The sequence below is a fragment of the Nymphaea colorata genome, chromosome 12 (assembly GCF_008831285.2).
Source record: "Nymphaea colorata isolate Beijing-Zhang1983 chromosome 12, ASM883128v2, whole genome shotgun sequence".
Classification (NCBI taxonomy): Eukaryota; Viridiplantae; Streptophyta; class Magnoliopsida; order Nymphaeales; family Nymphaeaceae; genus Nymphaea; species Nymphaea colorata.
Window position 1 is genome coordinate 22961097 of NC_045149.1, and position 27863 is coordinate 22988959.

Below are 27863 nucleotides of genomic sequence, written 5' to 3' on the forward strand. Positions count from 1 at the left end.
TCCTTGAAACGTTGTGTAGCATATCTGCCCACCTTCGCACACGCTGTGGCAAGCGAAGCAAAACCTATAACAAACTAGATAGGAGAATTTTTGGATGAAATAGGAAAGCTTGGCGACAATATACTAGCCTTGACAATTGAAGAACACATCCTGAATCAATTTTTTTGGGTAGAAATCATGAAGATAGTGCTGCTGCATTTGTTTTCTACTTGCTGGTTGGCATCAACCTGCAGTACTTCGGGTTATCTCATTCTAATATTATCAGTCATGGTTCTGCCGCTACACTGCTACAGTTCGCAAATAAGGTCTATTAGAGTAGCTATGGCACTTTCCAAAATCTGATCTGCTGGATTTAACGACGTGGAGGTTGAATATTTACCATATGATATTCCGCTTTCTTGATGGTCAGGGACTCAGGACATACTGTTTCAGACATTCAGGCTTGTGAAGAATGACACGCACCCATTGAACTACAGATCTCCTGAGCGCTTGATTCTGTCACTAAAAGATGGTTTCTGCAGGATGTCGTAAGGTTCACAGAACGCATCTATAATCGATCTTTTGGCAACAGCAGTGCCATTCCTCCTAAAGTAGTACTGAGAACTGAGAAGAAATAACGATTACACAGTCGCCAAGTAGTAGAGGGTGTTTGAAAAACCAGCAAACACTACCAATTTAAGGGTTCAAACGACAGACTAGTTGCATCACACTGACTTGAGAAAATTCAAGAAACAAACACGTCAAATTGCCAAGAAGGCTTTCGTCTACCTTGCTAGAGCAGTAGCACTAGATTTTGAGACCCATGGGTTGAGGCTAGTTCAGAGTTCCATATGTTGGCGCATCTTGTGGCAGAAATTCTGGTGCTAGTCTGACTAACCCCAGCTTGCTAATCTCAAAGAAACCAACAGTCGAAAAAAAAGGACACATCGTATATTATTTTCATTTAAGAAAATAATATACGATGTGATCAAGAAAGTGAAGCTTGAATTCTGGCTACAATGGCATCTGGGCTCAGAGTTGCATCAAGAACATGTATACCTTCATCTTCATGGATCTCAAGCAAATCAACCTGTGATTGCAATAAAGCAGCAGGCATGAAATGATTGCCATCAGATTCACGTTGCTTCATCCGACCTTCAATCACTTCTATTGGTGCCATAAGGCAGAAGAACTTGACACAGTCAGAACCATTATTTGGATCTGCTTTTCGAAGAATTTCTCTATATCTGAACTGTAGAGCAGAGCAGCAGAGGACAACTGTTTTTCCACCACTGATCTTTTCTGTGAGTGCATTAGAAATAGTCTCTAACCATGGAAACCGATCTTCATCTGTAAGTGGCACACCATTCCTCATTTTCTCTGCAGAAGTCCAGAAATCTCAGAGTAAAGATTCAACAAGGGAATGAGATGATTCTGATGCTATGGCTTCAGTCTCCATGCAACGAGAGGGCTCACCAGCTCAGGCAATAGATTTCAAAAGTGATAAAGAGATTTAATATATTATGACCACTATTCCAGGATAATCACTAGAAATTGAAGTTAAAGACTGCACAAGGAATTGAGTCACTAGTCACTAAATGTCTAAAGTTTTGCTTGAACTTGCTGGTTTGCATAAATGATCAAGCTCGAAGAAAAGCCTAAGCTCATGGGAATAAGCCAAACAAGCTCAGCTTGGTCAAGCTCGAGTAAGCTTGTACAACATGCTAAGGTGGGAACTCATTACACATTCAGGACAAAACAAAAGCTGGATTGGTTCCTAATTAAGGTAGTAGGTTCGAGGCCCACAATCTTCAAGTGATGATTCTGGGGAGTGATCCTCAGTTTCAGGAGAGAACGATTCTTTCACCAGGATATATAGCAAGCACCTAAAGGCATATCGGTTGAAACAAGTTCTTCAATCAAGAAACACTCCTGCTAAATGGGTTCAACTGTATCAGCTAAACCTAGCCCCTTCATAATAGTTAAGCTTGTCCCTTTACATAAACAAGCCAAGCTTGAACATACGCCATCTACCGCACATGAGTCAGGCTCAGTTCAAGCCCCATTTATGTGCATACCTGCCTCCTTTCTAGTTAAACCTGAGAGGTCCTGACCCAAAAAAAGGAAAAACAACTTTGGTTATGCTGAATGGCACAACACAAGCTGGTTTAATAGCAACAAAAAGAAAAGGTCCTTTCTGTATGTCTTCTTATTACCTTTGTTTTCTACTGAATGAAAATCATCAGCATCAAGAAAATCACAACAGACGTTTCTCGCCAGCAGCCCACCGATTGTCCTATTAATCAAGCAGGAGAGCGAATTAGTCAGTCTCACAAGGGAAAAAGCTTCACAAGTAAAAACACTCAATGTGAACACAGAGGGACCATCTATTCCTTTCATGTTTACTGGTTGCAAAGGAGTTATTAGGTACGGACATACAGTACTAAAGCTTTTGCCATTTTTTGTGCTATACTCCATGAGTCTATCCAATCTGAATTCCACTCTATGTGCTTAGCCGATCCTTATCTTTTTATAATATTGGTGAATGATGTTATTAATGAGTAACAAAATCGCAGGAGAAGCTCAACATTTTGTTCTTTTTATTTCATAAGGGACCTTAGTAGCGTCTTTATTTTTGCAGTATGGTTAAGTTCGGCATCTTCTCTGGTGATCCAAAGACCTGGAAAGAGTTTTGCCAATCAGATGCCCTCGAATAAGTTGGTGATGGAGATATCTGAACCAGCTTGGCCGAAAAGGAAAAGGAAGATGAAAGTTCCTGGCAAAGGAACCAGTGGACTTTCGGTAAAGTCTTTCAAGAAAGGGCATACGTCCAACTAGAAAAAGACGACTGGTAAAGTTCAAACTCGTCAGAGTAGTGAGAGAAAACTACATCATGTGGTTGTGAAGTTTCCTTTTGCTTTTCATAATTCCACGTTTCTTCTCCTCCATATTGGGTGCCCATTGTAGATTCCTTCACCCTAGTGATTATACTGTGTGGTCTCACTTAGCTTTCTTATCGGCCATTTGATTATCCATGCTTAACCTTGTCACCAAGCGTCAAATCTTTTCTATCTCAGCACACCCACTTTCACCATTATAGTTCTCCAACTTTCTTCACTCGACTTTAAGCGATAGTACACCATCATAATACAGCAATGGTTCAGAGACCGAACAATCAAACGCGCAGTTCTACTGTCTTGCCCTTTGTCTAATAGAGGCCGAACCAGTAGAACCAGAGAAAGGCCAGGTCAGGACTCTCGATTAGTTGCCTAACCCCTTGAGTTCCGCACAGTTTTGTCCTCTGCTGGTGCCTACAAAGGACGAACTTAAACTGGGGGTCCACGACCCCACATAGGTAGCAGTCAAGGTCCCAAAAGTTCCAAAAGGAAAGGTTGGATCATCGATGGTGCTCTTGCAATGGCGACCATTCGCACAAGGACTAAGGACCGTTCAGCCCAGCGGAAGCACAGGCAGCTTAGACCCTGACAGAGAGGAGCCATGAATCCCAATTCTAAACTCGGGAGCCCAATCTAGATTAACATACGAAATCATGGTCAATCTACAACGAGAAGAAAGAAAACCAGAAGAGAAGGACAAGAGAACTCACGATTTGCCGGAGCCGCTGACGCCCATGATGACAATGGCAAGACCTGAGATGTCAAAGAAGGATTAGAGGAAGACGAACTGGAAAGTGATCAGAGGAGGAAGATGAACGTGAAATTTCCTTAATCGAGATGCCATTCACATCAAAACAACCTCACAAGGATTTGCCTTGATAAGTTTTTGACCAGAAATCTTTTCTCTGCATCGCTCCGAAACACAAACAAGAATGAAACTAAACGAGAGAAATGGCAAGTAGGGACGATCCGAAAATTTCTTACCCCTGAGATCACTACCCATTATTGGTACTCCTCAAGAACTCTCCCTCTCCTCCATCTCTTAGATGTAACTGTTGTTTATCCATGAGAAGGCGTTGGGTCGTCAACAGACGGCAGAGAGGTGGAAGTTTCCATATTTTCATTTGCTTACCTCGCCATCAGTAGCTAAGCAGATTCGGAAATTCATATCCAAAGTTTTCATCCTAACTTTTTTAGTTCTTCTTCTAAAGATATCCGACAGAACATCATTAATGTCGAATATAAATAATTATTTATATTGAGGATGCTGCATAATTTTACGCTTGGATTAGACAAACCACCTGAAATTATTTATTATTAAACTTGAAAGTCTTAAATTCAACTCATTAGACGCTATGAAACTTTTAGCTAACGAATTATTTTATTTTTTATGCAATTGATAACAAATATGCAACAATTTAATCGTATGCAAAAATGCGACTGAATATGATAATGTTGATAACAATTGGTGGCAGATGGTCTTTTTCTTTGATTAATAGACCAAGAATTGTAAAAGATTACCTTATCGATTGTCTTATAGTATTTATTTGCACAAGTGGCATACGTGAATGACTCAAATATACATGAGACGGATGGGGCGCACGCTACAAACTCTCTTGTTACTTGCTCATTTTTTATTCTTTTCTTGTCATTTTTATTGGTCCATGTTCACATGAAATGGCGTTTGTAATTTTAATTCCAAAAAACAATATTAAAATGTTTTAAAATTAATTTGAAAATGAAAATTTAAGTTCACTTATCCCATAGTTAAGCTTGAGCATCGGACTGGGCCATCAGCAAGTACCCAGTATTCAATTCGACTCAGGCTAGGGCCCAAGCCTGGGAAAAAGCACATCGGGTTGGGCCAATAAGCCCAATTCAGCTTGGTAATATTTTTTAAATATATATTTTTATTAATTTTTATATATAATTATAGTATTTTATTATGATTAATTATATTTATATATTATTTTATATTAACAATATATATTTTTTAATTTAATAGGGTCGAGATCGAGTTTAGGCTCAAATGGTTTTTTTGAAAGCTAATTATGAAAACTATTTTTTGTAGAAGTGGTGGCTAAAATCCTCTTTTTTAAGATCAGGTTGGTGTGTCGGAATGATGAGACAAAAACTTAGTGGAGGGAGCAAAATTAGTTTTGTTAGAAAAATCAATAAACAAATTTTGTCAAAACTGGATTTAAGGTATGTGGGCGAAAACCTACTTTTGATGTCTTTCAAAAGTGCTTAAAATAGAGTCTAGACGTTTTGAGCCCTCAACCAATGCCCCCAAAAAATATGCTTAATTGAGTCTGGTCATATCTTAGCTAAGAAGCTCTAGGTACAATGAGATTCATCTTATTGCCTAATAACAAGATCGGAAGTCCCACCATTTTACTACACCCAAGGGTATGAATATGCTTTAGTGTTGCATGACATTGGATTTGAAATTGCATTGAAGATGGACAACATAAAAGATAAAGTTATTGCAGTGAATAAGAAGTCTCGAGATATAGTTATCATTCCACGTACCACCTGAAAGCCATATTTTGATCAATTAGAGGAAAACCAAATTAAGGGGTGGTGGTTTTGTAGAAATGAAAGTGGCGAGTTTAACTTTAATATCATCATGTCATTGTTTTGATTTTAGTGTAGTTAAAAACAATATTTTTTTTGTAAATTGCATGAATCTATCAAAACCAATATCTCTTTTATAACCGTTTGATTTAAGTGCTCTTTGCATGAACAGTAAATCTCTTCAGTGGTTCAATTATAAATAGGTGAGTTTTCTTTTAATTTTTTTTGTCTTTGTTTCTATGTCCCCTTCGTTTTTTTTTTCTTTGTTTTGTATGTTGTTTTATTTTCTTTGTTTATCTGTTTCTTATGACTAGCAGAAACACTGAAAGAGACAAGAAAAAATAAGTAAGTAGATTATCTGCCTTCTATCTTGATTAATCTGAAGAATTTTCTAGATTTAAATGTATAGAACATGTAGTTTTTATTTAAAAAGAAACTGACTCAATCTAATGTTTGTTTCAATTTTACCTTTGAGCAAGCACGTATAGAAGGATAACTATAGATTTAACTCTCTAACAACAAGAACAAGTGCAGTGCAATAGATTTGAAATTGCATTGAGGATTGACAATAGAAAAGATAAAGTTATTGCAGTAAAGAAGAAGTCTCGAGATACAATTACCATTTCATGTACCACCTGAAAGCCTTATTTTGATTAATTAAATAAAAACCAATTAAGTGGTTGTGGTTTTATAGAAATGACAGTGGTGAGTCTTGCCTTCAATATCATCGTAAGATTGTTTTGATTTTAACATAGTTAAAAATGATACCATTTTTGTAAATTGTACGTATGTATCAAAACCAATATTGATTTTGTAACTGTTTAATTTAAGTGCTCTCTACATAAAAAATATAAATTTCTTGAGTGGTTTGATTATAAATTGGTGAGTTCTTTTTTAATTTTTTTTTCCATTGCTTTCTGTGTGGCCATCATTTTTTTGTCTTCGTTTTGTGTGTTTTATTTTCTTGTTTATCAGTTTTTTATGGTTAGCAAAGACATTGAAAGAGACATGAAAAATATGTAAGTAGATTATCTTCCTCTTATGCCGCTTAATGTAGAAATTTTTCTAAATTTAAATGTGAAGAACATACTATTTTTATTTACGAAGAAGCTGACTCAATCCAATGTTCGTTTCCACTTTGCCTGTGTGCAAGCAACATATAAAAGGATGTCAATAAATTTAACTCTCTAACAACATGAGCATGTGCATGACAATGGATTTCAAATTGCATTGATGATGGACAACATAAAAGATAAAGTTATTACGGTGAAGAAGAAGTCTCGAGATGCTGTTACCATTCTACGTACCACCTGGAAGCCTTATCCTAATAAATTAGAGGAAAACCAAATTAAGTGATGGTGGTTTTATATAAACGACAGTGACGAGACTTGCCTTCAATATCATAATGTGATTTTTTTTTATATAAACATAGTTAAAAAGAATACTTTTTTTGTAAATTATACGTATATGTCAAACCTATATCAATTTTGCAACCATTTGATTTAAGTGCTCTTTGCATGAACAATACAAATCTATTTAGTGGTTTCATTATAAATATGTGAGTTTTTTTATTTGTGTTTTTTGCCTCTGCTTTCTATGTGCCCTTCGTTTTGTGGTCGCTTTATGTGTTGTTTTATTTTTTTTTTGTTCATCTATTTCTTAGAGCTAGTAGAGACACTGAAAGAGACATGAAAAATAGGCAAGTAGATTATTTGTCGTTTATCCTGCTTAATGTAAATAATTTTCTAGATTTAAATGTGGACAACATGTGATTTTTATTTATGAACAAGCTGACTCAACCTAATATTCGTTTCCACTTAGCCTTTGTGCATGTTGTCTTTGTTTTTTCACTAGTCTTTTTTAAATGGATATATCATCTTAATCTTGCTAATTATTTTTTTATTTTTGTGAATCAAACTCTACTGTTCAGGATCATAGACGGCGGGCTTTTGTCACGTGCCTTTGCAGAAGCTAAAACATGGGATTCTGTTCAAAAGCTAGTGAATCGAGACACAGTAAAGAAGGCAGTAAAACGATGAACCATCGCTCCAACCGGTTTTATCCCTTTAAAGGTTAAAAGAACCCTAAACTTTTTTACATCAATTTTTTAAAATAAATGAAAAAACTTCATAAGTAAAGGTTTAAAAAATTACCCCATATCTAAGCAATATCATCATGTGATTGTTTTGATTCTAATAAAGTTAAAAACAATATTTTTTTTGTGAATTGTACTTATCTGTCAAAACCAAAATATTGCTTTTGTAACCATTTGATTTAAGTGTTTTTTGCATGAATACCAATCTCTTGAGTTATAAATAGATGAGTTTTTTTTTTCCATCTTTTGTCTGTTTTTTGTGTGCCTTTCATTTTTTTTTCTTTGTTGTATATGTTGATTTATTTTATTTGCGGAGACATGAAAAATAGGCAGGCAGATTATTCTCACTTAATCTGGAGAATTATCCTAATTTAAATGTAGAGAACATGGAGTTTTATTTACGAAGAAGCTGACTCTTTTATTTTTTTTGTCTTTGTTTTCTATGTTCTCTTTTTTTTTTGTCCTCGTTTGTGTATTATTTTATTTTATTTGTTTATCTGTTTCATATAGCTAGAAGAAAAACTGAAAGAGACATGAAAAATAGATAGGCAGGTTATCTATCTCTTATTCTGCTTAATGTAGAGAATTTTTAAAATTTAAATGTAGAGAATATGCAGTTTTTATTTACGAAAAAGCTCACTCAATCCAATGTTCATTTCTATTTCGCCTTTATGCAAGTAGCGTAGTAAAGGTTGGCTGTAAATGTAACTCCCTAACAACACGAACAAGTGCACAACAATGGATTTGAAATTGTAATGAGGATGAACAACATGAAAGATAAGTTATTACAATAAAGAAGAAGTCTCGAGATACTCTTACCATTTTACGTGCCGCCTTAAAGCCGTATCCTAATGAATTAGAGGAAAACTAATTAAGTAGTGGTGGTTTTATAAAAACGACAGTGGCGAGCCTTGCCTTCAATATTATCATGTGATGGTTTGGATTTTAACGCAGTTAAAAACAATATTTTTTTTGTAAATTATACATATTTATTAAAATCAGTATCACTTTTGTAACCATTTAATTTAAATGCACTTTGTATCAAATCTCTTAAGTGATTCTATTATAAATGAGTTATCTTTTTTTGTCTTTATTTTCTTTGTGTCTTTCGTTTTTTATCTATCTTTTGTGTGTTTTATTTTTTTTTGTTTATGTGTTTCTTATAACTACGAAATGTATTGAAAGGAATATGAAAAATAGGCAAGTAGATTATCTGTCTTTTATCCTGCTTAATGTATTTTTAGATTTAAATGTTGAGAACATAAAATTTTTATTTACGAAGAAGCTGACTCAATTCAATGTTTGTTTCCAGTTTTTCCTTTGTGCAAGCAACGTAGAGAAGGTTGGCTACAATTTTAACTCATTAACAACATGAACAAGTGCATGACAATGGTTTTAATTGTACGTACCACTTAGAAGCCTTATTCTAATGAATTAAAGGAAGATAAAATTAAGTGGTGGTGGTTTTAAAGAAATGATATTGGCGAGCCTTGCCTTCTATATTATCACGTAATTATTTTTATTTTAATGTAGTTAGAAACAATATTTTTTTTTGTAAATTATACATATCTATCAAAATAAGTGCTCTTTGCACGAACAATACGAATCTCTTAAGTTGTTACTTTATCAATAGGTGAGTTCTCTTTTAGTTTTTTTTGTCTTTATTTTGTATGTGCCTTCGTTTTTTGTTTACGTTTTGTGTGTTGTTTTATTTTCTTTGTTTATCTGTGTTTTATGGTCAGCAGAAAATTGAAAGAGAAATGAAAAATAAACAAGTAGATTATCTGTCTCATATTCTGCTTAATGTAGAGATTTTTTTAGATTTAAATGTAGAAAAACATGCAGTGTTATTTACGAAGATGGATAAATATACGACAATGGATTTGAAATTGTATTGAGAATGAATAACATAAAAACTAAAGTTATTATAGTGAAGAAGAAGTCTCGAGCTGTTACCATTCTACGTACTACCTAGAAGCCTTATTCTGATTAATTAGAAGAAAATGAAATTAAGTGGTTGTAGTTTTATGTAAAACACGGTGGCAAACATTGCCTTCAATATTATCATGTAATTGTTTTGATTTAAGAAGACGCTGACTCAAACAAATGTTTGTTTGCATTTCTCTTTTGTGTAAGCAACACATAAAAGGCTGGCTGTAAATTTAACTGCACAACAACATTAACAAATTCACAACAATGAATTTTAAATTGCATTACCGATGGACAATATAAAAGATAAAGTTATTGTGTTAAAGAATAAGTCTCGAAATTCTATTAGCATTTTACGTACCACCTAAAGGCCTTATTTTGATCAATTAGAGGAAAACCAAATTAAGTGGTAGTGGTTTTACAAAAACGATAGTGGCGATCATTGCCTCAATATCAATTGTTTGGATTTTAATGTAGTTAAAAACAATATTCTTTTGGGAATTGCACTCGTATCGCTTTTATAACCATTTAATTTTAAGTGCTTTTTGCACGAATAATACGATTCTTTTGAGTGGTTTTATTACAAATAGGTGAGTTTACTTTTATTTTTTGTCTTTGTTTTTTATGTGCCCTTTGTTTTGTGTCTTTGCTTTGTGTGTTGTTTTATTTTATTTATTCATCTGTTTCTTCTGTCTATTAAAGACACTAAAAGATACATAAAAAATAGGCAAGTAGGTTATCTGCTTCTTATTCCGCTTAATGTATAAAATTTTTCTAGATTTAAATGTGGAAAACATATAATTTTTATTTACGAAGAAGCTGACTAAATTCAATCTTTGTTTCGAGTTTTCCTTTGTGCAATCAACGTATAGAAGGTCGACTGTAAATTTAACTTTGCAACAACATGAACAAGTGCACGACAATGAATTTGAAATTGCATTGACGATAGACAACATAAAAGTTAAAGTTATAGTGGTGAAAAATAAGTCTTGAGATATTGTTACAATTCTACGTACCACCTGGAAGCCTTATTCTGATGAATTAGAGAAAACTAAATTAAACAATTTTGGTTTTATATAAACAACAGTGGCGCGCCTTGCCTTCAATATCATCATGTGATTGTTTTGATTTTAACGCAGTTAAAAATAATTTTTTTTTAAATTGTACGTATCTGTCAAAACTAATCACTTTTGTAACCATTTAATTTAAATGTTCTTTGCATGAAAAGTATAAATCTCTTAAGTGGTTCCACTATAAAAAGGTGAGTTCTCTTTTAATTTTTTTTTGTTTTTGTTTCTTATGTGCCCTTCATTTTTTGTGTACATTTTGTGTCTTGTTTTATTTCCTTTGTTTAACTGTGACACTGAAAGATACATGAAAAATAGACAACTGCCTCCTTTTCCGCTTAATGTAGAGAATTTTTTAGATTTAAATGTAGAGAACATAAAGTTTTTATTTGCGAAGAAGCTGACTCAATCGAATGTTTGTTTACACTTCACTTTTGTGCAAACAACATATAGAAGACTGATTGTAAATTTAACTCCCGAACAATAAAAAATAAGTGAACGACAATAGATTTGAAATTCCATTGACGATGAACAACATAAAAGATAAAGTTATTATGATGAAGAATAAGTCTCGAGATACTGTTACTATTCTACGTACCACTTAGAAGTCTTATTCTGATTAATTAAAGAAAAACCAAATTAAGTGGTGGTGGTAGTTTTATATAAATGACAGTGGCGAGCCTTGCCTTCAATATCATTATGTAATTGTTTTGATTTTGATGCATTTAAAAACATCAATGCTCTTTGCATGAACAATCCAAATCTCTTAAGCGGTTCCATTATAAATAAGTGAGTTCTCTTCTAATATTTTTTGTCTTTGTTTTTTATTTGCCCTTCGTTTTTTGTCTACGCGTTGTGTGTTGTTTTATTGTCTTTGTTTATCTGTTTCTTATGACTAGCAAAGACACTGAAAGAGACATGAAAAATAATAAGTAGATTATCTACCTCCTATCTCGCTTAATGTAGAGAATTTTCTAGATTTAAATGTAAAGAACATGGAGTTTTTATTTACGAAGAAACTGACTTAATCCAATGTTAGTTTGTACATCGCCTTTGTGTAAGCAACATATAGCATGCTGGCTGTAAATTGAACTCCTCAACAACATGAACAAGTGCATGACAATGAGTTTGGAATTGTATTGAAGATGAACAACATAAAAGATAAACTTATTGTAGTGAAGAAGAAGTCTTGAGATACTGTTTCCATTCTATGTACCACCTGAAAGCCTTATTCTGATTAATTAGAAGAAAACCAAATTAAGTTGTGTTGGTTTTATAAAAATAATAGTGGTGAGCCTTGCATTCTTATGAAAAAAAGTCCTTTGCCTAAAAGCCAGTTTTACGGCCTGCAATTCCAGAACAGAGAAGAGCTACAAGATGAAGCATCATCTTTGCTACACCTAGCTAAGTTTTTCCTTTTTTTTTTTTCTTTTTGTGTTGATTTTTTTTTCCGTCTCACCAATGTAGTAATTTCCTTTCGAATTTTCTTTTCCACCCCCGCCCCCTTGTTAAGGCTTCTTGACACAACACAAAAATCCAAATAATTCGATTCCTTCGTGGGTAACTTAGGTTTTTTATTAATAAATATTTCTTGGAGTAACGACAAGGAAATGATACATATCGGGTTTGTACTAGTGGCTTGTGGGATGGTGGGATCGGGTTTTTTTCGAGTTGGCTGGAGAACAGTCACTTTTTTGAAATCTTTTCTTTAAAAGTTAAATAAGAAGAAAAAACCAACTTGGCTGGTGGGTTTTCTGAAACAGGGAGAAGAGAGCATTTGATGATGCAGCACATGGTGTAGACGAAGACAAATAGAGGTAGCAGCGGCTGAAAATAGATAGAGAGAGAGAGGGAGAGAGAGAAGAGAAAGAGAGAGAGAGATGGTGGTGGCTGATACAGAGACTGCATGATTCAAAAAGCGTGAAAAGAAATTGCAAATAAAGTTAAGGTGGAAAAACCAGTTTTAACGTCTTATTTTATTCTTGTATTCGAGGAGTTCTAAGCCTTGTTGTGATCATGATCAAAAGGAAAGCAACTGTAAAAGCCATAAATCTCAGAGCTGCATAACCAGTTCTGGGCTGAGGCAGAGAGGTAGACTCCCCTGTGGACAGGGTTGCATAGGTGCAAGGGAGCCCGTAAACAAGGCCAAACCCCCCTTAGTTGGTAATATGTCGAACACCGAGTCTTGGTTGCAGTGGTTGCAGTATTCCAAACTAAATGTCTTGTTAGGCTTATGGTTGTCTTTGTACAAAAAACTGGTTGCCTACCAGTTCTGCCCCGCCTGTTGTGCCAACTCCTTTGGAAATACTTACCTCTAAATGGATGTAAGATCCTAAATTTATAAGACTCTAGATTGATTACCAATTTAAGGATATGAAATCTTAAAAAATTATACTATAAAAGTGTAAACTTTTTAAACTTGAAGTCCCTGGATCTTTAAGTCAAACTCCTCTTCCCTTTCACTTGAGCAAGGTTCTTAATAAGCGGCACAAGTCTGAGATCCATTATTTTTTAAAATTGTCGTATCCCTGATTTGAGATACCCCGGAAACAAATGAAGCTTAAGTTGGTGCTTATCAAAGCCAACTCCTTCTAAGTAAGAAGCAAGTACAAATCTTTGACTTCAACTTTTGATAAAACAAGATCGTAAGAGTCTCTCTACATAAATTCTCTTGGTTCGGCCACAGTTAGACATGGGCTCGGTCCATGACGTAAGTTGACCGGCTTCACCTGACTCAGACTTCAGCCAGGCCTCCCGCCCATCAAAGGGGGACCCTATGACCAGAGCTACATGAGGGCTGGCATGAGCCACTGCCTATATCAAGCCCTTCTAAAATCTCCTTAGGATTATGCTTGAGATGGGTCAAGCCACATGCCATACCCACACTAGACTCGGGTCGGTCCGCTAGAAAATTCTTGGCTCCACTATTGCCTATGGTCCTTCTTGGAAATGAGCCTGATACATTTTCTTGACAGTACTATGCCAGTGTGATTGAGATGACCTTACCTAAAAGTTGAGGAGTTTCTTTCATGTCACTGCCCCATGGAGATATCCCTTTAATTAGCCCTCAATCTGGGTCAGGGCCTTATTGTAGGTTAGGGATCCTAACGAAAAAATAGTGACAAGGAATCGATCATTATCTTTTATCATTGTACATGACAAAGGCAGTAGAATAATATACTCTATATGTTCCATTTTAAAAGATATGAGGCATCTTTAGTTGAATTTTAGATTCATAGAGATTACTAGAACAAGCTGATGGAATCGCTTGAGACACAGAGAAAATAGAGATCTAATTGAACCATGTTTGACTTGTGGTGAAGGAAGACGGCTTTAATAGCTTCAGTTGGGGCAAGTGGGGTAGACACATATGAGCTTGTGTGGGCAATTGCCCTCAAGACCCAGATTAATTCTATGTCTATATATTAGTGGTGCACAATTATCTGCTTACCCATTTACTTATCTACTTATTGATGCTCCTCAACAAGTTGCAGAGCCAGATTTTTTTTTACTGAGCCATACTATTTCAGAACTTCTCATTCCTTAAGTGGCACCAGCATATATAAATAAGCAAATGTTTGAAGGCACCTGTATGAAAATAAAGAAAAAATTGCGGGGCTAGTGAGGACAGTTGCCTATACCATCTAATACGTAGCTTCACTACCATCTTCAACCAACCATTTACTTTTTGAAGGGTCAGCCTGCCTACTCCTCAGCTAAGAATTTCTAGCTCCGCCACTTGTTGGGGAGTCCGAGTTGCAAGGAGAAATGGGCATGTAGGGTAGTTGAGAATTGTCGGGTCGGTTCCAAAGAGACTGGATCCACTGTTGAAAATAGACTGTTCCGTGTGGTCAGTTGCCCGCACATGCCCACACCTGGCCAACTCTGCAGCTGGATGTGGTTCAAGCTGCATCAAAAACTCTTCTCTTTTGCTTCTTTCAGTAGTAATGAATTGGCATATTTTTTCATTAATGGGAATTGATACAGATATTACTTCATTTTGGAAACCTCTATCTCACCATAGCCTATGTTTGTTTTGACTCATCTCTCAATCTTTTCAGTCCAGCCAAAGCTAAGACTATAATTTGGACGCCAATTTTGACTGCATTTTGGATATTGTTTTGTTGTTTTTTTACACTTGGCAACAAAGGTATAGAAAGTTCGGATCCACGACAGGAAAATATGTCCAATTCTGCCTCAGAATCGAACCCAACGCAGCCAAAAGTATGACAAAATGTTCATACTAGATCCCACCCATTTACTACCTTCTTTGGGAGACAGATTGAGTTTTTAGGGTATCAGGGCAACAAGCTAAAATTAGGAGCTACCTTTTTACTTTAGGGTTCTAAAAAGAACAAGAGACTACTATAAAAAAATAACAGAAAATAATACAACCAAATAAAAACACAGATAAACGTAAGGAGTGCTCCGAGTGAGCAAGAAGTTAACAATTTAGGGCTCGAAGACTACCTAAGGCTTTTCATTTTTTTTTATCTCTAGGTTCCTGGGTTGTGTTGGGACTTGGTTGGAGTACGGTACATCGTTCAACTTGAGTGTCATGATCCCACCTTTTACGGTCCATAAAAATAACATTTATAAAAATCAAATAAGCAACGCGCCTTTTATGCCCCTGCTGTCTAACCAGCTAATGCTGAACTGACTTAGTTTATAGGGAAAAGAATAGAGTTGAGATATGGACCAAAGGAAGAGTTGTTGAAACTCATACGAATGAACGGAAAAAGGACACATGGATGCCGAAGACCTTCTCGGTGTAAAGTCATGCCAATTATTGAAGTAATTTTCTTTTGAAAACTGTTCAACACCTTTTAGTGCATATCCCTTTGTCCTTTTGAGAAACTTGTTGGCCATTTTCATTAATATTTTGAATGTTCTCTCACTATTGGATAATTTGGATTCATATAAGGCGTGAGAGAACACAAGAACTTGGCCATTGAATGGAGAAATTTTTTTCATTTTTAATTCGATAATCAAGTTATAAAATCCTAAATTTTGTCTTGGCTTCTTATATATGTTTTGATAGAAATTTTGCTGTCGGAAAGGCTTACTTAGCTAGCAGCACGGTTAGAAATAAATAAAGGCATATTTAAAAATGGGTTTTTTCATTCAATGATTAAGGGTGTGTCTGGTTTGGATGACAGTGGAATCTAGGTTTGTACAAAACGATATGCTTTCAAAAGGGCAAAGATAATTGAGTAAGGGTGTTTGCTTACCTTCGGATTTAAAATTCATGGATTTGATGTCGCATGCTTTTGGAGATGTAGTTGAAGGTCTAAGACAATATTCATGGTTTACCAAACTAACGGTCTTGTGTCAGACCAAAGATCCGCATTTGAAATTCATATTTTACTTTTTACATTGAGAAAAAAGTTAAATTTAAATTAGAATGGGATCAAGAGCTTCCAAATCTGGAATGTTTTAGACCCAAGGGCAATCAAATGCCCCCTTAATGGGTTCTTCCAGCACATGCTTTTAAAAAAATATATATTGATTTAAATTCTCTTAAAATTCATAAGAAAAATGTAGACAAGCTCCCCCCAAAATTGTAAAGAATATCAGTTCTTTTCCAGGCACGATCACTAAATGGTCTAGTTTGCAGAAGATTCGTCATTAAAAAAAGAAAAATAAGCATTTTTTATTATTTTAGATATTTATTGGAGTGTCCATCTATGTTCAACTTTTTTTTTTCTTTATTTGTTAATTAGGTAGCATTGAAAGACATGTATAAATTTGAAAAAATCAATATGAATGTCTATTAAATGCATCTGGGGATCCGAATCTAAGCATGCTTGGGATATTCCATGAACATGTTCTAAATAATCTATTGCAAAGTGCATGCCACTTTTACAGGAAGGAAAAAAACAAAGAAAACGTTTAGGAGATAACTATTTATTAATTTCAAAAACTTACTTTAAATTTTTCTAAAAAGACTTTCTTCAAAGAGCCTGAGCTTGACAGTTTAGTCTCTTTATTATCCTTTTGAGTTTTCTACCTCCCAAAAGAAGGTTGAAGCTCTCACCCAATCTCTTATCCTATCAAGATGTAAGAGATTATTTTTAATAAAAATATACAATTTGATTAAAAAATTATTTTTACATTACTTACATGCACAGACATTGGAGAAATTCAGAATGAGATCCTATTCCATGTATTACTTTTTTAAATAGGAAATTATTTTAGATATTTCCAGCAAAATTATGTCAAACAGAGATGGTAATAAACCTCGATTTTCTTCGGCTGCAAGATTTGGACTGGTTGACAAATATTATAATTTTCATCGTCATCAGACTTATCCGATCATATGGGGCTCCAATTTGCACGTTTCGTGCACTCATTTATAAAGATAGTTTACTTAATTGTCACACTAATGAATAATTTTAATTACTAACGTGCATTGATTAATAATAAAGGTATGAGCTTGGGATTTGGTGCATATTAATTATTTGATACATATATTTTTTGATTCACGCATGTACATTATTTGAACCATATCACCTGAATGATGATATAGGTTGGCATAGGTTGTACATAAAATCATCATAATAGCAGGTGGTACAGATCAGAAAATGAATAGAGTGACTTAAATGAAGGAAAAATTAAAGATGAGAGAGAAAACATAGAGACATAAAGATGTAAGAAGACATGGCCAGGTTATGTCATTTTTTCTTATTTTAGTTCAATAGATTAATACATGGGGCATTTAATATACCCAGAATCATGAAATTTTTGAATCTAAATTCTCATTTTTTTAAGAAATATGGAATTAGTAAACAAACAGGGCATTTTGTTTCCGAAGCTTGGAAATTGAAACTTGGGATTTTGATTCCTTTCCAGTTTGACGATGAGTTATGATTCTCGAATTTCGATTCTCGCATCCAAATTCTACCTCCTAAAGGAAATCCCTCCAACACATAACAAATAAAAATTTCACGAATAAAACAAAAAGCCCACTTGTTTATTAAAGGATTCTATCTATATACTATACAATTGAAAATCTGCAATGTTCTTGAATATTAGAGATGTCAATATATCGGATCCGGACTGGATATCTGACTGAATTGCTTTAAAAAAAGTCATACAACATGGGTGGGTGGGCAAGAAAATTTATGGAGGGGGCTGGGGCTTATTATGTTTTATAAAAGGAAGAACATTCTAGCGGGGCTTGTTGTCTTAACAAAAAATATCGTTATATGAAAACATATAAAATTTTTAAGAACCTTAGGGTCTACCAGATTCTCATGCCATATGAATGATAAATACAATAAGCAACATATGTATATATATATATATATATATATATATATATATATATATATATATATATATATATATATAAGAAGGCAATTTGCACATGACTCAACTTTAAGGGACCTACATCCATTTAAGAAAAACGCTTAAGCATTCTCTTCAAGCTTAATTTACTTTCATTTAGTGATTGAATTAATTACATATCTATAGATGATAAGGACATAACTAATAGGAAATGGATCGGCTAACTGATATAATAAGCATCTTAAGGAGGATAAGGATGAGGGAGTTCTTTGCTTTCTCCGAGACAAAGACCAGATAAATTCTTTGCCTTCGCATCTCAAACAAACTAAATGTGTAATCTTCCTCGATTCTCTCTTCATTTGTCGTAGATTTTAGCACCGGTTGCCTTGAGAAACCAGGACGAAGCAAAACTTTATTTTATTTAAAATTAATTTCACAATATATATATATATATATATATAGACACACACACACACACATACATAATCATTTATTTCTAATGCTAATATGTAAAGTATATATATTTCAAAATTTCAGCTGACCTTGTTCTTAAATATTTAACTTGCAATATTTTGGAAATATTATAACCAAGCATTCAATTTTGAGTTGGGTCAAATATTCTGAAAAAATCCAACCCATTGGCACACTTACAATACCCTAAAAGCAACAAAGTTCCCAAGAAAAGGTTCATGCTAGATGATGTTTGATTTAGAACTTGAGCCCATCTAGTGTATTGAAATTGTTCAAGTTTTTTCGAATATTGAAATTTATTTTTACTTTTTTTTTAAATTTAATATTTTGTATCATTTGGGCTAGAAGTTTTCAAGAAAAAGAATTTTTCAACATCCAACATGTTTCCAAATGTCCATTTAAAACCCTTACTGGGATTAGCCTGATAAGGTTAAACTTTGTTGATATTGTTAAAGAAGGGTCACACACTCCAAAAAAAAAAAGAAAAAGAAAGAAAGAGCGGATAAGAAGAAATCTCTTGTAGTCTCATTGGGAAGTAGGTTCAAACTTACTTTTCATATATAGTTCACTTTGTTGCTTAATGTAGAAGTTGCTATCTTATAGTTATGATCAATAAGTCCCTTTCTTAAATGCCTAACAGTCATTCCTATATATAACTACTCATCTCCAATTTTGGTGCTAATTAGGTTAACTTTTTGGGTGTGTGTAGATATAGTGAAGTGCAATTCACTCTACCATAATATTTTAGATATGAGTGCCTTTCCCATAAAACTAACTCTATGTCTATGTCCCATTTTTAAAACATAGGGGAAGAACTAATAACATGTTACTTTGAGCCATAAATCTGGCTAGTTGAGGATCAATAGACAGTCAACTATGAGCAAGATAAGATCTCTTAATAGTAAGAGTAAGAGGACAAACTTGTGGATTGGTTGTAAATATTGGTCACATGGAAAATTTTATTTGGCAAATTTCAATTGTTTAGGGTTTAGGAACAAAAAAGATTCAAGTTTGTGTAGAGAGCATTTAACAAGAGAAACAATATGTGAGTGTTTAATGTGCCTGCCCGAACGATCGGGACAAATGCATAGAATATAGAGTTCTGGTATTTCATTAATTTTTTTGAAGCAGATTCATGAAACACTTATATATTGTTCCTCTTACTAAGTGCTCCCATAGTTTAGGAAAAGTTTATGCATTTGGTGAAGCTTTGGGACTTCATGTACATGACTTGAAAAGATTCATGGACCCGAGGGATGTACTATAGCGAGTATGATTGGCAGGAGATAAAGTCCTTCATCTTAGTTCGATTCCTGTAAATGCTATGCCTTTTTTGTCAAAGAGGCGGGAGCATGATACGAAATTGATCACACATTGGGCCTACACCAACACAGATGAAGGGGGGCTTCGGCACTTTTTCCGGGTAACAGCGTAAAATATTCTTAAGCTAATTTGGATTGGTAGCATAAAATATTCTTTTAGTTCATTCCGGATTCATATCAGCTAAATGCATAAAAAATTTGGGTCTTGATAAAAAAAAAAAATTTGAGGTGCTTGTTGTGATCTGCGAATCTCTCAAACATGGGATCTAAGATTTTTGATGAAATATGTGGACTTTAGATCTTACGATCTAAAATCCCAAGATCTAAAATCGAAGGCATGGGAACACAATCATGGTAAAGGCAAACAGAGGTATAGTATAGAAGGGCGCTTATGGCAAGTGAAGGAGAGGAGAAGATAATGAGACAACAGGGTATCCTTGCAGATATCCGATTCTAAAACGTATCAGAAATTAATAAATACTAATGCGCGTTGCCAACAGAAACCAGTTCAAAATAAACATTAGTTATTTGTCATTATTTTATTATGTTTTATTAATACACTTGCCGATACAAAAGCTGTATAGTATCGGCCAATATTCTAAAAGAGTTATGTCCTTTCCTTATCTTACTACCACACCAACCTCAGGGAGTTACCGTTACTAAAATCCGATTCACGATTCGCCGATTCAGGTAAATGGGTAATGAATTGGCTAACAATACTGAAAAGTTCATTTTCTCAAATATACTAAAACTGAATTTCCTACTTGACACATAGAGGTATCTTGACTACCTCTTCCTCCCTTCGTTCATCCCGTCCATAAAGTATAAAATTGTTTCGGAACCTGAATGCAAAGGTAGATAATCGTCAACTAAAGTGTCATGCATTTACTGTTTACAGTTGAAAAAAAAGAGCATACATTAGACTAACGACTTTTACCAACTCGATTAGTTCCTCGAAACAATTTATGATACTCTTGAATCAGTCACTAAAATGAATTAATTTGCGAACTTGGATGCAAAACAAGATAATCGTCAACTAAAGTGTTATGCATCCATTATTTGCAGTTGAAAAAAACTGCATGGACGAGACTGACGACTTTCACCTGCTCGAACAATTCTTCAAAACACTTTACAATACTCTTGAATCAGTAACCAAAATGAATTTATTTGTGAACTTGGATGCAAAGCTAGATTATCGTCCGGTGTCGTGCATCCGAAAAGAATAGCATCCACGAAAGTGACTGCTTTCACCAGCTCGACATTTATGATACTCTTGAATCAATCACTAAAATGAATTAATTTGTCTTCGATTGGATTTGAATTAGCCGATGGAGCAATTCTTATAATACCGTTTCTGACAACATTGGAACCAGTATTAGATGATTCAGCCTTTATTATGGAGCATAATTGCTGGGATCGTGAGATCTTCTTGTTTACTTCAATTTTATACTCACACAAAAACCTGTCTTCTTATCGTTTTTAAAAACAATTGGCTGTGGAATTCCCACTTGCACACATCCAACAACAAAAGGTTAAAAGTTAAAACACTAAATTAAAACAAAAAAACAGTCAACGATTGAGATGCGTGAAGATCTGATCTCGTGCAAAAGAAAAAAAAAAATTACTTTAATTACCATGGCAGTGAATACGTGATCAAGCTCCTTCATTGTATATATATTTAATTAGCCTGTCCCCAAGTGCCGCCAACGGCTACCAAAAAACTTGGTTAATAATTTTTTTTTTTACTTTAATTAAATTGGCAGAGGCAGTTTCCTCGAGTAAAGAAAAGGCTTTTTTTTTTTATGCTTCAACGTTCGAATCCCTAAGACGAAACTGAAATTCCAAATATGCCCTCCAAAATTGCAAGTTTGACCTTTTGACTGGATTGACATCACTAATGACGAACCTGTCCCTCCTTTTGGTTTCTAGGGGGTCAACAAAGGGACGTTACATGTTTCTCTCTCTTCGACCAACTATTAAAATTAACCAGGGATTTTTTGGGTGAGACTTTTAAACAAAGTTTTAGGAGCAAAATTTGGTTTTTCAAATGTTGGAGTTCTGTCAAAATTGAATTCGAACCTAATTTTACAAACAGAAGTGAAAAACAAAAAGTCATTTTGTAGATGTGTCGCTAAAAAAAAATATGCTAAAACTCTTTAAAAAAATTGGCTTTTATAAATGATATTAAAAAAAGAGGGTGTTTTTTAGAGCACTTATATTTTATAAGGATCGCTAAGTCATAAACGCAACCAGTCAATAAAATTTTGAAATAATAATTTGTCGTCTTTTTTGAATCTTTATAGAATTATATATACGGAAAATGAGGATGGAGCTATGTAACCTTAAACAGGTTTTTGATTGAGTTTGTTTGGAGATTTCTTTGTCTCTCATCTCAAGGGCAATTCCGGAAGAGTTTTTGAGATCCTTGTTCTATGGGGAAGGGAGTGAAGGGTGACGTTGCAGCAGGAAGTGGGGCCCACGTGGGGGGAAGAGTGTGGAGGGGGAGGGAGGAGGGAGTGGAGGGTGTGTGGTCCTTTTGAATGGCCATCCTATCGGGGGGGGGCAACTTGCCCTCCCTTTTCTCTCTCTCTAAAGCCAAAAAGTCTCACGCTTTCCTGCCCTCTTTCTCCCTTCCTTTTTGGGGGCATACCCTCCAAAGAAAGGCGTTGAAAAAGCAAAGCCCTCCCCCCCTTTTCTCTCTCTATCTCTATCTGAGGCGACCCAAAATAAGAGGGGAGGAAGAGTGAGAAAGTGGCGAAAGAAAATGGTTGAGAGAGAAAGAGAGGGTGATGCTGATGATGGGAGAGAGGTTGATTGAGAACGATAAGAGTGTTGCCTAGGAAGGAGAAAAGGAGAAAGAAGGTAGAGTACAGATACAGGGACGAAGGCGAAGGGAGTTAGTCTGGTAAACCAACCAGTTGAGAGAGAGAGAGAGAGAGAGAGAGAGAGAGAGAGGTTGGTTTCTGCCAAGAAACTGAGAAGGAAGTTTTTTTTTTTTCTTTTTTCTTTTTGTGGTGAACGAGAGAGAGAGGGCAATGTGAAATTTGGGGCCTGGAATGCATCAGAAGAAGTCGGAATTACAGATCGGAACCGAAAGCAGAGGTGTTTCCTCCGGTTTCAGCCGAGCACCGCCTCTCCACCACCACCATCAGCAGCAACAGCCGAATGATACCCTAATCTCGACAACCCACAAGCGGGCCATGACATCCACGCCTTCCTCCCTCTCCCGTTCCCCGACCCTCTCCTCCCTCCCCATCACTCCGGCCGGTGCGACCACCTCCTCCGCCTCTCCCGCCACCGCCTCCAGCGCCACCACCAACACCGCCGTTACCTCCTTCCGTTCGCCTCCATTTGCGGTGGCGCCGTCTGCGTCCTTCCTGCGATTCCTCCGCCGATTATCCTTACACCACCACTACTACCATCACCATCTCAAGCCTCGGTTCCTCCTCCCACCTTCGCTCATCATCGCTGTCCCCGCCTTCTGGTGGTTCTTCAAAACCTCCCCGTCCGAACTCGGCCTCTGGTTCGATTTCTTCTCGGCCCTTGCCTTTGCGGCCGCCCTCCTCCTCTCCTTTCGTTTCTCCTTCCCTCGCCTTTCACTTATCCGCCTCATCAAGCCAGTTTCTTCCCTCCTTCCTTCCTATGAACGCCTCAAACTCAAATCCTCTTCACACTCCCACCATGTTCAGTGGACCATCGGCTCCAAAGCGAGGCCGGAGAAGATGTCCGCCATTAACGCCAGGGAAGGTGTGATTGTTTACAGCAATGGGGACGTATACGAGGGTGAATTCCATAAGGGGAAGTGTTCCGGCAGCGGCGTCTACTACTACTGTATGAGTGGTCGCTATGAGGGAGATTGGGTCGATGAGAAGTATGACGGCTATGGTGTGGAGACATGGGCAAGGGGAAGCAGATACAGAGGGCAGTACAGGCAGGGATTGAGGCACGGTTATGGAGTTTATCGGTTCTATACCGGCGATGTGTATGCCGGGGAGTGGTCGAATGGGCAAAGCCATGGATACGGAGTTCACACCTGCGAGGATGGTAGCCGGTATGTCGGGGAGTTCAAGTGGGGGGTCAAGCATGGTCTCGGGCATTACCATTTCAGGTACAGCAAGGAACTGTTCTTTCTGTGGGCAGATTTCTCAGTTTTGCCAATGTTGCTTTAATGCTTATTTTGATGTTTTGCTTCATTTCATCAGTCAATCAATTGAACTTTCTTGCTGGCATAGTTTCTTTCTGTTATTTTTTCGGTGTGATCTTCTGCAAGGGTCTTCTTGGAATCTTGAATCTTGCATCCAATTTCGACACTTTCACATTGGATTGCTTATGTGAGACTTGGAATTCCGTAGGATATAATATTGAGCGTTGGCTTTATGAAATTGGAATTTTAAACTTCCATGGATGTTGGATCTAGTTCGATACTTGGAAGGCATGTTCTGTTCAATATATAAGAAAAGAAAACCCCTCTCCAACACAAAACACAAATATTCACATGTCAAGGAAGACTGAGTATGAATAACTCCAGAGTTTGTTTGTTTGTTTTGTTTTTTTTTTGTTTTTTTTTGTTTTTTTTGTTTTTATCATCATCCATCATTTAGACTTTAGGAAACATGAAACTATCCCAACATATCAAAGATATTAGAAAATAAATAATCAGACTAAGTTTTTTTTCTACGTTTCTTAGTTTATCAGCTATATGCTTCATGGGAACCGGGCACCACATAAATAGTGGACTTGATCCATCGTTGTTGTATAACCTTGATGAAGATAAAACTTGCGTTAGTTGCTTTTTAGAAATTTAAGAAAAAATTAACAAAATTTTTGTTTTTGACTTCGAGAGAACATCTTGAGCAGGCAGTTTCAAACGCTAGTGCTTCAATTTTCCATCACCAAAATTTCTCACATAAAATTGTGTTTGATAGATTTGGTTATGGTTATGTAAGGACCACACAGGTTGTGTCAAAACTGATTAATGTGGGTTCAGCGTATTTCAGCGACAATGGTGAAAATGATTGTCACACAAATAGAGATAGATAGACAAAATGACTTAGCATGTATTGAACCTATGAATAAGCATTGGTTTGAATGGATTCAAATACTGAGATGTTTGGCAGAGTCGTTGTTTGTCTTGATGCAGATATAGTGGTCCTGCATTTGGGAATGAGCTACAAAGACCAGAATAGGATATCAGTTTCTCTGCATTTCCAGTCCACTATGTTGAGATGGATCGCATCATGACCTTGTATGTGGTACAAGAGAAGAATAACTTGTTTCTGTGCCTATGTCATAAACAAGAAATAAATTTTGAATAGTTATTGTATGCCAATAGCATTTTTACAGTTAGTTTGTCAGTGTGTATTCTTTTGCAATGGTTAGGTGACCATTGAGCATGAGTGCTTCAGAAATAAATTGATCAACTGAAACACTTAAGGAAAAGGCCTGAGAGATTTGTTGCCTGCATAAGTGCCTTCATTGAGGTGTAACCTTTTTTTATGATGACAGCTGGCAGAAACAGTTAGCGTATGAGTTGCAGTTTTGCATGAGATTCAGATTCAGTTTTTCTACTGTTTCTTGTTTTCTGCTTTTGATCCTGGTGATTCTATTAGCACTAGGGAGAACAATGTACTTTCTACAAATTCGAAGGCAAGCAGGGAATGCATAAGATCTAGGACTACAATGAGAATAAATGGTGGCAGACATGAGTTTTCCTTTTGGTTGGTCTCAATCTCTTTATGTATATGTAAAACTTCCTCCACTTCTGTTGGTTGTTTTACCTTTATCTGGCTTTCTTATCTGTTCATCGTTTTGGAAGTCAGAAATACCTCTCAGATGTAACTCCACAGCTTTTCTCATTTTGTCATAATAGGGCTTCTTCTCTCATTTCTTGACATAATGTTTCTGTTAAGTTATTTTATTTTGCTTTTGTTGCAGCTGTTACTAGACGGTACTTTACCTTACTATTAGCTTTTGCAATATGTGGTAACAAGTTGATTATTTAATAGTATGACAATGTTAGAATCTGCCAAAATTTTTCAATTCCACTTCTTGGCCATGTTGTTGCATTATCTGTAACAGAGGACATTATAGCGAAACACTGTATGCCTTTGCCTGTTCATGTGTGTGTATTTCTTTTTGAATAGTAGTTGAATGATAAGCTCTCTCGGTCATGTAGGAATGGAGACACATATGCTGGAGAATATTTTGCAGACAAGATGCATGGCTTTGGAGTTTATCGTTTCGCAAATGGTCACAGATACGAAGGAGCCTGGCATGAGGGTAGGAAGCAGGGGCTTGGGATGTACACATTCAGGAATGGCGAGACACAGTCAGGCCATTGGCAGAACGGCAACCTTGAGACACCAAGTACACAGAATACCCATCCGGGGTCTCCAATTGCTGTTAATCATTCAAAAGTGCTCAATGCTGTCCAGGTAAAGAAAGTGATTCACATACTAATGGAGAGAATTATGATGTCTATTGAAATGAAAAAAATTGGTCGGCATTTTTCCTTGTACTGTTGAAGATGAACCTAAGCTGCACTCTCCCATTTTCAGGAAGCACGGCGAGCAGCAGAAAAGGCATATGAGGTGCCAAAAGTAGATGAAAGAGTGAATAAGGCAGTTGCAGGAGCCAATCGAGCAGCTAATGCTGCAAGAGTGGCAGCAGTTAAAGCTGTTCAGAAAAGAATGCACAAGGATGATATAGCAGCACAGATGGTGTGAATTTTTTTTGTTACACTGTCACCAGTTCATTCAAACAAAAAACTTGGTCGAGGCTACGTTGTAGACGGAATGTGGCTACAACTTACAAGGGTTTGGCTGATGCTCTCACAAGCCTTTTGAGTACTCTAACAAGTGGCGCTGCTAGTAGACAATCCCATCTTGGGTATGGCAGGTTAGTGTCTTCTCTCTCTGTAAATAGATGGATGGAGGGACTGAACCAACAGCTTGCGCGAAAGTGCAAAGTTGGTGTTTTTTTGTCTTTGGATTTTTTTTTCTTCTACTTGTAAAGGGTAGTAGATGTACTGGCGCCAGGTAAAACCTCACCCAGTAATTATGTAATGTGTACCAAGCTTTTCTCAAGAAGATCAATGGTAATGACACTTTTACCCATACATGGTTTCAGTAGTGTTCAACAGCAGGTTTCGCACTTGAACATTGAGAGAAAGAGAGGGTGAGGTGTCTCATAACCAAATCCTATAGAAAGCTTTTCCTAGCTTGCCATTAGGCCATTTTCCATGAACAAGCAGAGTATGAGAAACTAAAGTCTGATCAGCTACCCCAGAATCTAGTTAGCTTTATCTAGACACCCAAATGAGCTAGTTTTCTGCCAAACCAACAGCCTGTGAACACTCTTGCCCTCAAAGGAAAAACAAACGGAGACAGGATATTGCCTCCAGAGCAGCATTAATTCATTCGTTGTTCATTCAGAGAATTGCAGTAATATAATACATGGAAAAGAATAGCTAGGACCATGGGAAAACTGGCAACAAGAAGAGCAGCGACCAGCGATCAAACTGTCCGGGAAAAAATATACCTATATCGCAGGCTTGTTCCAGGCAGTGATGTTATACGAGAACTAAACTGAAACTGCCAGTCTGGGAGCTGCATTTAAGAAATTTAAATATCTTCCGTTATGGGTTCTGCGTTGAATAACTGTCGTCAATGCTAGTGTTTTATTTTTCAAAGAGAGGTTGGACTTCATTTTCACGGCCTTTTATAGCACTTTAAGGTCCACACACGTGGGGGAAGATCATTGTCATGGCTCTCCTCAGATCTTATTAGCCATTATTCCACTGCAAGTTCTTTTTTCCTTGAGAAAGACGTCGAAGTGACCACCATAATGACAATTCCTCTCTTGATTTAATTATTACTTGTCAGTTCCGCATGGAGAAGCCCCCAAAGCCTTCTATTCAGTAAGAAGTGCCAAGCAATTCATGCACCGAGGAGAGCAAACAAAAATAGCAGCTACAAGACAGAACCCAAGGCGGGCAAAAAACCGCTACTAATAAAAAAGAAGGAAGCATATAAATAAAGCTCTAACGCAGTCTTTCTTCCGGAGTGATGCGGAGTTCAGAGACGAGCACGGAGAGGCTCTAAAGAGTTCCAAAAGGAAGCTCTCCCTTCCAGCATGCATTTCAATCTTCTAATCCAATCCTTCCTTCCTGTTTGAGCCGATTATATCAGAAACTTCTTTCACATTTAAGGGCACGGTTTGATGGTTTTGAATTTTG

The 27863-nt window shown here is 36.2% G+C and overlaps 2 protein-coding genes across 4 annotated transcripts; one reads left to right on the forward strand and one right to left on the reverse strand.

Annotated features, from left to right (window-relative positions):
- Nucleotides 1-639: 639 nt before the first annotated feature.
- On the reverse strand, nt 640-4045 carry LOC116265555 (gluconokinase). 2 transcript variants are annotated; one of them, XM_031646235.2, is made up of 4 exons: nt 3861-4045; nt 3587-3629; nt 2196-2275; nt 640-1359 (listed from the first exon to the last, which is right to left on the reverse strand). In XM_031646235.2, the coding sequence occupies exons 1-4, from the start codon at nt 3877-3879 to the stop codon at nt 968-970; spliced, it is 534 nt and encodes a 177-aa protein (XP_031502095.1). In that variant the 5' UTR covers nt 3880-4045; the 3' UTR covers nt 640-967. The 2 variants fall into 2 exon arrangements, with proteins under 2 accessions (XP_031502095.1, XP_049936734.1); XM_050080777.1 differs by lacking the exon at nt 3861-4045 and adding an exon at nt 3736-3833.
- An 18249-nt stretch (nt 4046-22294) lies between these two features.
- Nucleotides 22295-27817, forward strand: LOC116266261 (uncharacterized). 2 transcript variants are annotated; one of them, XR_004175307.2, is made up of 4 exons: nt 22295-23735; nt 25803-26061; nt 26185-26524; nt 27511-27817. XR_004175307.2 is itself a non-coding variant. In XM_031647407.2 (3 exons), the coding sequence occupies exons 1-3, from the start codon at nt 22684-22686 to the stop codon at nt 26350-26352; spliced, it is 1479 nt and encodes a 492-aa protein (XP_031503267.1). In that variant the 5' UTR covers nt 22295-22683; the 3' UTR covers nt 26353-26742. The 2 variants fall into 2 exon arrangements, 1 of the variants encoding a protein (XP_031503267.1); XM_031647407.2 differs by lacking the exon at nt 27511-27817 and having other exon boundaries at nt 26185-26742.
- Nucleotides 27818-27863: the final 46 nt, after the last annotated feature.

Excerpts from the sequence above, each read along its gene's own strand:
- LOC116265555 (XM_031646235.2), bottom strand. Across the intron at positions 2,276-3,586 it reads GTCAGCGGCTCCGGCAAATC|GACAATCGGTGGGCTGCTGG; the intron begins GTGAGTTCTCTT and ends CTTGATTAATAG. Across the intron at positions 1,360-2,195 it reads TCATTCAGTAGAAAACAAAG|AGAAAATGAGGAATGGTGTG; the intron begins GTAATAAGAAGA and ends GGACTTCTGCAG.
- LOC116266261 (XM_031647407.2), top strand. The coding sequence starts at position 22,684 with ATGCATCAGAAGAAGTCGGAATTACAGATCGGAACCGAAAGCAGAGGT. Across the intron at positions 23,736-25,802 it reads CTCGGGCATTACCATTTCAG|GAATGGAGACACATATGCTG; the intron begins GTACAGCAAGGA and ends TCGGTCATGTAG. Across the intron at positions 26,062-26,184 it reads AAGTGCTCAATGCTGTCCAG|GAAGCACGGCGAGCAGCAGA; the intron begins GTAAAGAAAGTG and ends TCCCATTTTCAG.